The sequence below is a fragment of the Electrona antarctica genome (genome assembly GCF_951216825.1).
Source record: "Electrona antarctica genome assembly, chromosome: 21".
Classification (NCBI taxonomy): Eukaryota; Metazoa; Chordata; class Actinopteri; order Myctophiformes; family Myctophidae; genus Electrona; species Electrona antarctica.
Window position 1 is genome coordinate 23,779,797 of NC_136802.1, and position 10,000 is coordinate 23,789,796.

The following is a 10,000-nucleotide window of genomic DNA, read 5'->3' on the forward strand; positions in this document are numbered from 1 at the left end:
TGGAGACGGGACGAGACGGGTTTAGCGGTTGTCCGAGCGGTGTGATATGTCCTGTTACACGTCGACTCAAGTGATTCAACTGGTTCAATTAAATTCAATGGCCCAAACCACACCAATGGGTCGCCATGCAACTCCTCGCAACCGTTCGGTTGCAAGGAGTTGAATTTCTTTTTTTTTGTCCTCACCTCCCCTGCCCTGCCCTGTCCAGGAGGACCAGACTCCGCTGCACATCGCGTCTCGCCTGGGGAAGACGGAGATCGTCCAGCTGCTGCTGCAGCACATGGCTCACCCCGACGCCTCCACCAACAATGGCTACACGCCGCTGCACATCTCGGCCCGCGAAGGACAGGAGGAGACGGCCTCCGTGCTGCTGGAGGCCGGAGCCTCGCACTCGCTGGCAACCAAGGTGACATACTGCACAAAGACTTCGGTCACACATACAGTATATTACGGGGATGCAGGGCACCTTTGAACCACTATATTTCCACTCTCACTCCAGACTAGGGCCACATTGCATATTTCTGTCGTAGCAAAAATAGCCGATCTACAAGCTCAAAACGCGTCGCAGTGCTCACTATTATAAAGTATAATATAGCCAGCACAACATCGCATCGCAGTGCTCACTATAACTGTATCGATTTTAATTTAAAAAAATTATATCGAAATGGAATCAGCAAATATCGTATCGTATCGTTTGACTTTGTATCGTATCGTTTTGCAATGGAAATAATCGGTATCGAATCGTTTTGCAATGGAAATAATACAAATGTGTCAATACTAAGTATTTGTGCATTGTATTTAGCAATTTTAAGAAGAAAAAGGAAAGATATGGGTTTAATTACTTTTCCATTCCATATCGCTACACTTGGTCTATCGATAAATGTGTGTATTCTCTGTGTTCATGTCAAGGCGTAGGTTTGTCCACGTTTTCAAAATAAATACAATGTCCATCTATTTGCCAGAGAATCACTGTTTACTTATTTATATCCATAATAATATTTTTTTCCCTTAAGAAACCTGCACTATCCACAAGTTGCACTCATATTTAATGTATTTGTTAAATAGTTACTGTATCGATTTAAAATCATTGAATCGTATCATATCGTATCGCCATAATGAACCAATATCGTCCATGTATCGCCTCGGTTACCACAGATACGGTGGTGAGTAAAAACAGAAAGAAGGGCTGGGGAGAGCGGTGGTTTTCTCTTCACCTCAGTAACGTCATGTTGTAGTTTTCGGTGATAGCGGTGGTCACCTCATCACCGAAAACTGGACTATGAATAGGCCTTAAGTCAATCATCCTTTGTTCAATTCCCTGCTCAGGAACTTTGTTGTAAATCATTGCTACCCTACTCCATCCTCACTATTCACCATCCTCTTTAAATTAAATTATAATACCACAAGAAAATATATTCACTCCTTATGATACCATCTTTGAATGACACACTGCCCACACTAGGAAGGAGACTCCAGTAACCTACTTGTGATGAATGATTGATGATGTTGAGTCATTTCTAATTCAATTTATTGACGTCATCGTCGCTAGAATAGGTGCTTACAGCAAGAAGCTGAGGACACTGGAGGTTTAGTCCTTCAAAGATCTTAAGTGCGTCCAGCAGGAAAGATTATTGCTTAATTTATTCACACGCACACACACACACACACACACACACACACACACACACACACACACACACACACACACACACACACACACACACACACACACACACACACACACACACACACACACACACACAGTCTTGGAGCGCTGCAGTCAAAATAGCACCACCAAAATAACACCATCTGTCCAGACTGTCTCTCTCCCTTTCGCTCTCTCTCTCCCTCTCTCTCGCTCTCTCTCTCTCTCTCTCTCGCGCTCTCTCCTTGTTTCTCTTCCATTTTTCTCATTTCTATCATCTCCATTATTCATTTTTCTTGTGTTTGATATACTGTCATGTTAATTTCCCTAGGTTTAAGTGATTTTTCCTTTAGCTTAATCTATATTCCATCATAGGCTTTTACCCCATCCCCCCCAATCTCTCTCTCTCTCTCCCTCCCTCCCACCCAACTCCTGTGGAAGAAAGGGTGTGGCTGTGTTCCAATAAGCCTCGCCTCAGAGACCTGACATGCTGTTTCAGACCGTTGGAATAACAATATGATCTCACCCTGAGCCCGCCTTTTAGTGTAACCAGTTAACATTTGAGATGATCTCTCAGTAGATCTGTCCTTGTTTGCTCCATTGCTATGTAATGTTTCTTCATTTATTGGTCCTCTATGCCTTATTTCTGCCCCCCTCTCCCCATGCCAGTAAGGCAACTGGTTTGTTTTCAGTTAGACATTACATCAGTTATATTCCAAAGGACAAACAAAGGAGGGTTTGGGCACGGGCTGGTTCATAACACACTAGTCATGTGACTACTGTCAGACACAGGCAGCCTATCAGGGCAAGGCTTGCTGGATGTTCCATAATGGCCAAGATTGCCCTCTGCTGGATGCAGAGGGCAAATTGTGTTGTGAATTTGAAGCATTGTATTGGATATTGAAATACATACATGAATGAAATACATACATAATGTATTAGGTGTCATTGATGCTCACATGTAGAAGATTTAGGTAGGCTATAAAATGTAAACAACTTATTTTTTTCTTGCTTTTTTGGGTGGTTTCATCTGATAAAACCAAAATCATACGATTAAACAAAACGTTTTCAATCTACAAGCACACATTAAGTCACATCATAATGTAATGTGAGCCCAATACAGTACAGGTCTACTGACTGAAGACTGGTCACTTTTAGAGATTCTCCTACGTAACGTTAGGCCTGTCACAATTATTCCATAATGGTTATTTGAGATAATTGCACATATTTTGAACAATTGTCATAAATAATCATACATAAAATGTAAAACATTTTCATGAATGGTGGAAATACATCTACAAAATTACGTGTCGCATCGCCACGAGTTATGAGCTTGTAGATCAGCTACCGGTATTTTCCACAAATCGCGACAGCCCTAGCTACCTGCGTATGAATTGTATTCATCATTCCACCATGCTTCTCTCCACAGAAGGGATTTACTCCCTTGCATGTGGCCAGCAAGTACGGGAGCATGGATGTGGCCAAACTTCTGCTCCAACGTCAGGCTCCCCCTGATTCTGCTGGCAAGGTAAGCATCGCAAATGTGCAACTCAGACACATAACATCAGGATAATATTATAACACATGCAGGGGTAAATAGGCAGGGCGAAATAATGTAACATGAAAGTAGGCCTAGACCTCTAAGATCAAAAACTTGTGTTGTTATTTTTGTATTGAGGCTATGTCGGTAAGCCTAGTTTGATTCCAATCATCAGCCTTCGTTTGGATTAACTGCTATTCATTCCTTTGTTGTAGATAACAAAACACATTTGTTTCTCCAAATAAAAACAAATACTTTTTTTTCTCTTTGAATTATGTTCTTCTGTTCTTCATAACAAGGACCCCCCCATCCGCCGTCCTCGTTCTTGCCCTCTAATATAACTCTAAATATAAGTTAACCTGCAGTACAATCCCCCCCCCAACAACATACCCTATAAACCATGTAATGTTACTGTATGTGTGTGTTTATGTATGTAGACTAGCCCTATTATAACAGCAGCTTGCTAAGCTAACCGCTGGTTAATGTGTGTGGGCTGACCATCCATACCTTACAGAATGGTCTCACGCCGCTCCATGTCGCTGCACATTACGATAACCAGAAGGTGGCGCTTCTGCTTTTGGAGAAAGGAGCGTCCCCCCACACCATGGCCAAGGTGAGACCCTCGGAGTGGCCCTCGTAGACTGACTGGCCCCCATTACTCCTAGCACTGTTCTGCAGCGAGGAGGAGGGCCTCAGCATAGCCGTGTGGAGTTACATACAGAAGATGTGTAGATATGAGTTGGTGTTATCTGTAGTGTGTGTGTGTGTGTGTGTGTGTGTGTGTGTGTGTGTGTGTGTGTGTGTGTGTGTGTGTGTGTGTGTGTGTGTGTGTGTGTGTGTGTGTGTGTGTGTGTGTGTGTGTGTGTGTGTGTGTGTGTGTGTGTGTGTGTGTGTGTGTGTGTGTGTGTGTGTGCAAATTGAACCCTGCCTGGATGTATTTGTATTATCTACAACAGTGGTTCTCAACCAGTGGTCCTTGAGGGGGACCCTCATCTCTTGAGAGTGTATAATGGAACTAAAGGGTCCATTTAGTTCCATTATACACTCTCAAGAGTTACAGAAGAGTTAAATGATTGTTAAATGTCTGCATTACTTAAGTTATTTTACAAGAACCAAATGGACCCATAAGGATCCATTTTACAAGGATTCCATTTTACACTCTCAAGAGTTAAATTATTGTTAAACATCTGCAGTACTTAAGTTAATTTACAAATAGTCTACACAATTCGAGAATGTACGTAGACAAATTGTTATTTTGAACGTTTTTATTTGTTGACGAAATTGGTTTTAGTCATCATAGCTTAGTTTTCATTTAGTTTTCGTCAGTGAAAAAAGGTAGTCCGTGAAAAAAGGTAGACAAACATTTTTCGTCGTAGTATTAGTCGACAAAATCAACACTGCCCTGTCATCTCCTGCACATGCATCAATAACGCCACTCTTCCCTGATGTGTGGCTGGACCCAGAACGGCTACACTCCTCTCCACATCGCGGCCAAGAAGAACCAGATGGACATCGCCACGGTGCTGCTGCAGTACGGGGCAGAGACCAACATCCTGACCAAGCAGGGCGTCACTCCTCTCCACCTGGCCTCCCAGGAGGGACACGCAGATATGGCTGCCCTGCTGCTGGAGAAGGAGGCCCAGGTCAACATCCCCACCAAGGTACTGACTGCACAGTTTTTGCAAGTAAAAATCCGGAATTAAAAATGTCCACCAGGGGTTTATAGCTTTTTTTCCCCTCTACCCACCAAATCTCTTTGAAAATAGCCGATTTACAATCTCAGGTTGCTCACTAGCAGCACCGTCCCTCAAACTGGCAACTCTACTCACTACAGTATATATGACATGACCATGAAGCGAAGCCTGATCTGTTATCACCAATGACCTCAGATAAGAATCCAGTGCAACAGGAGCCTCAACCTCTAGAGATAACATTAAATGAGGCAGCTCATCAGAGCCTCGTCTTGTAACACATGTGACAGTTGTGGCTTTTGCTAGCACAATAATGGTGATCTATAATGTCATATAATATCAGACATTTACGGCTAGGGTTGCTTGTTTGCCTACTCACTGGAATGGTCTTTTTGGAAGCCTGTCTAGGGCGGCTGTGGCTCAGGAGGTAGAGCAGGTCGTCCAATGATCCCTGGGTCGGCGGTTCGAATCTCGGCTCCTCCTGTCCACATGTCGAAGTGTCCTTGGGCAAGACACTGAACCCTACATTGCCTCCAATGAGTTGGTTGGTGTGAGCTTACCACCATTGGTGTGTGAATGTGGGAAGTGAGGACGCTGGCGTCGACTGTTCGCCGCTTCACCTCCCAATGTATGAATGAATGAACCATTGTAAAGCCCTTTGAGCACTTGGAAAAGCGCTATAAAAATGCAATTCATTATGGCAAGGAATTTGCTACGGGGTGTTCCAGTAATGGACATATCTGTCCAACTGAGATTGAAACAAGATGAACGTTGGTACATTCTGGTTCTGTTCTCTTCAGTGCAGTGAGTAGAGAACAGAGGAGAGGAGGACAGTCATGACATGTCTGGCCCTGAATGCCAGAACGAATCCTTCAATCAAACCCAACCTCCCAATTTACTAGCTGTCAAGCTTCATCTGCTGTCCCAGCACAATTGGCAGATTTATACCTGTATAGTATACCTCTTAATAGACATTAACTGCCTCTAGCACAGGGATGGGTGAAACTATAGAACTGGTCACCAATAAGAAAAACAACACATTTATTCAGTTTGAGATAGTTTCATCATGTTAATGTTCATATTCTCAAAAGTCAACGGTATATTCTAGCCGTCTATTAAACATGATTGGTGATCTGGCAGGAGACTTTGTGAAAATGTATGTTATGTATTATTACAATTAAGGTGCCACAGTCAGTGGATGACCTTTATCTTCAAACAGTTAGCGTGTACAGTAAGGGTTTGAATCTGGCTGCCGATTGACTGACTGGCATGCCATCTAAGAGGCCTTTCTCCGTGATATTGCAGAGGTACTGACGTGTTGTTGTCCTTGTGCACAGAGTGGCCTGACGTCCCTCCACCTGGCAGCCCAGGAGGATAAAGTAGCCGTGGCTGAGATCCTGGCCAAACACAGTGCCAACCTCGACCAGCAGACTAAAGTATGGACTACATTCCTCATCTTCGTGGTCACTGTCATTCCAATCTGGGTTTATTAACCCATTAAGACCTGAGACCAGATTCTAAAAAAATGTCTTCTAAATCCTGACAGTTTTCTGAAAAACCTGTGTTTCTATATCAGTGGTTTTGAAGGACCCCCAGAATTATATGTACGTTTCCGGCGACCCCATCTGAAAATGTGTTGTTCCAGGGACCCCCCCCAGAAGCAAAGATATGAGTTAAAAACCTTGCTGTGAAAGAATATATATTCCAAGAATTGCACACATTTGGCAGATTTGGCACGACTTTTCAAAAATAGCAGATATACAAGCTCATAGCGCGGCACGGTATATCTGCTATTTTTCAACAGCTAAAGTTTAAAAGTGGTTAAAAAGCTAAGGCTTTAAAATAGCAGATCTACAAGCTCGTAGCGCGCCACCGAGTGGCGCGCTACGAGCTTGTAGGTCTGCTATTTTTGAAAAATCGAAGAAAGACTGACATAGAAACATAGCTTTTTCAGAAAACTGTCAGGATGTAGACATTTTTAGAATCTGATCTCAAGTCAGAATGGGTTTAAAACACGTTGGTAATGTTCCTCGTGCTGTTTTGCTGTGTGTATCTATTAGTATTACTGTGTACATTCATTAGGTTTTTTTTCTAACCACGAATAACTGTCATTTCCTCAGTTGGGTTACACTCCTCTTATCGTAGCGTGTCACTACGGTAACGCCAAGATGGTCAACTTCCTGCTGCAGAATGGAGCGTGTGTCAACGCCAAGACGAAGGTACTAAAACTACACAGTGATGTCCTGGTGCTAAAACCACATTGACGTACTGGTACTACTACTGCCCGGGCTCACCCAAACACGGTGACATAGCACGGAATTGCAATTCCGTACATACACGCCTAGAAAACCCACACATCCTGTCAGTCTGGGCACCTTGACTGGTGGTCCAGTCTGAATATCTTTAAAGAAAACCCACAAATCCGTACATATGACAATGAAATCCATTTAAAAAAATGTTGTACTACGTGCTAAATAGTAAATAATGTCAACCCCGAAGTCACCCAGCCCAAACCAGCCACGGTGAAATAGCACTTCCGTACTAGTGAAAGCCACTACTAAAACACTAACACTCCAGGGATGTACACCAGTAGTCCAGTACTAAAACCACATAAATCCAATGACTTCCTCGAGCTAAACATGTCAGACCACCACCAGTATGGGGCATGAATGATAGCTGATCTCAGAGTCAAAAGTCAAAGTCTATGTAGTCATTCAAAGGAGGAATGACAATTGAATACATACTGTACCACATTGAATGTAACAGATATGTATTAAGACCATTAATACATAACTGTAGACCATTATGCTAGATTTGTTTGAAGTGTTCTTGTTTACACACTACTCATGACTGAGCATTATTCAATTACTCTCGCATTGCTGTGATGACATGGAGACAGAGCATGGCTTTGTTGAATTGCTAGTCTTTGGTAGGGTTTTATTACATATTACATTTATGGTACATCAACATACTGTATGGGACTGGTCTGCCCTCCTTAGTATACAGAGAGACAGACAGTAGGGAGACGTTGTTAACCTTCGACATCATGGATCTTTCCCAGAATGGATACACACCACTCCACCAGGCCGCACAGCAAGGAAACACGCACATCATCAACGTGCTGCTACAGAATGGTGCCATGCCCAACGCTATCACTGTGGTGAGTGGGGGACGCACAACACACACACACACACACACACACACACACACACACACACACACACACACACCACACACACACACACGCCACTTCATTCACAAAATACATACCGTAAGACATTGGTTTTCGACCACCAGTGGTCCTTGAGGGGGTTCCAGGTGGTCTCCAGCTAAATGATGGAGAGTTTGTAACCAAATGGACCCTTATAAGTTATTTAACTATTGAGAGTGTAAAATGAAACCAAAGGGTCATTTTACACTCTCAAGAGTTAAATAATTGTTAAACATCTGCATTACTTAGTTAATTTACAAGAAGTCTACATATTTGGAGAATGGAGTTGTGGACAAAATCCTATCCAATGATAACAAAATTCACTAGTTTGGGGCCAGCAAGTCTAAATCTCAGGTCTGTGGCTCAAATGCTGAAAAGAGAATGGGCCTTGATATGAAAAAGGGTTGAAAACCACTGCGGTAAGAGATACAGGAACCTGCCTTTGACATAAGCTATGTTGATTATTGACACCTCTGTTCTATTGCAGAACGGTAACACTGCTCTGGCAATCGCACGGAGACTGGGCTACATCTCCGTGGTGGACACTCTGAGGGTCGTCACCGAGGAGATTATCACCACCACAACGGCACGTCACACACCTGTCACGTCACCCGGTCCCTGTCTCTATTCATTGTTGTAATGGAAATGTACCAGGGGGCACTGCAGACTTTTGTACGAAAAGAAAGTCTGCAAAACAGCTTAATGCTCCAAATGTATTTTTTTTACTGAGCAAAAGCAAACAACATTTTGAAAACAATGTTTTCTTCTTCCACGTGCTACTGTACGTCCAACAGGGGAAACTCCCCCTGTCAGGTGATAAGAAGCGGCCTGCTCACTCCTCATGCAGGAAGCATGAGCTCAGTTCGGGGCTCTCCCCAGGTTGGCAGAGGGAGAGCAGCTTAGGCAATAGGCACCGGGTGAAAAATGGGTTACAAAATCAAGGGATGATGTTAAAATGAGAAACAATGTTTTCTTTTGCACAATACAAAAACAAAGTGGAGAATTTAACTTCTTTCTTTACTTACTACTGAATATACTGTATTGATGTGCATAATGGTACATTTTGAACTAAACTACAAAGGCCTACATTTGAAGCATATAACCTAACTCTTTTGAGCTTTTAGATTACTACTAACCTTGTTCTGTCCTGGTTTAACAGACGGTGACAGAGAAACATAAGCTCAACGTACCAGAGACCATGACTGAAGTTCTGGACGTCTCTGACGAGGAGGGTAAGTGATGGACACCTGAGCCAAGCAACGTCGGCCCCCATCAAGGCACTCAAAATGGAAGGAGACCTTTTAGTGGAAGGTCGTCTAGGACCAGTTACAGTGGACCAACTGTATCAGATATCACAAATCCTTATTTATCTCAGTGAGAGTTACCGTAATCAGCATGGTCGTTAGCACCTGCCCTGCTTTAACCCTCCAATCAGTCATAAGCTGGTGAGAGCACCAAAGTGTGCGTTGCACTCAATCTTTTTGCACAGATCTACCATGGTGTGTAGAAGCCCGGAATTAGCCGGGGAGCCACAGGACCAAAATTTGAGAGGATCTGTGATGTCATGCCGTAATCTTTTCATTTGGTCATTAGGGTCCACAGAATAAGAGGCCTGCTCTGCCGGAAACATCGCAAAAAAAAGTTAGCAATTTGGAAAATGTTGCCTTTATAGGTTGTCTATGGTGTGGTGGCCCTGGTTTTGGAATGCTGATTTATTTGACCCTAGAGTCTACATTGTGGTTCTAGTAGTACGTGTAGTGAGTGACCATGTTGTCCACCCACAGTGTTGAAAGGGTTGAAACGCATTGAGGATGATGTATTGTCAGATGACTCCATGGACTTGGAAGGTATTGAAAACAGCACTGTCGTGTGTGGGTTCACTGTGGAACACACTAAAGGGTGCTGTGACTTGC

At 43.3% G+C, this 10,000-nt stretch overlaps 1 protein-coding gene across 1 annotated transcript in view; it reads left to right on the top strand.

Moving 5' to 3' along the window:
* LOC306914294 (ankyrin-2-like) overlaps positions 1-10,000 on the top strand; it is a 98,018-nt gene that overhangs the window by 34,419 nt on the left and 53,599 nt on the right. Inside the window, exons 14-22 of the mRNA XM_079491291.1 lie at positions 209-406; positions 3,075-3,173; positions 3,700-3,798; positions 4,649-4,846; positions 6,214-6,312; positions 6,997-7,095; positions 7,938-8,036; positions 8,575-8,673; positions 9,247-9,319. Of these exons, the coding sequence (XP_079347417.1) occupies positions 209-406; positions 3,075-3,173; positions 3,700-3,798; positions 4,649-4,846; positions 6,214-6,312; positions 6,997-7,095; positions 7,938-8,036; positions 8,575-8,673; positions 9,247-9,319 (1,063 nt within the window). The remainder of the gene's footprint in view (positions 1-208; positions 407-3,074; positions 3,174-3,699; positions 3,799-4,648; positions 4,847-6,213; positions 6,313-6,996; positions 7,096-7,937; positions 8,037-8,574; positions 8,674-9,246; positions 9,320-10,000) is intronic.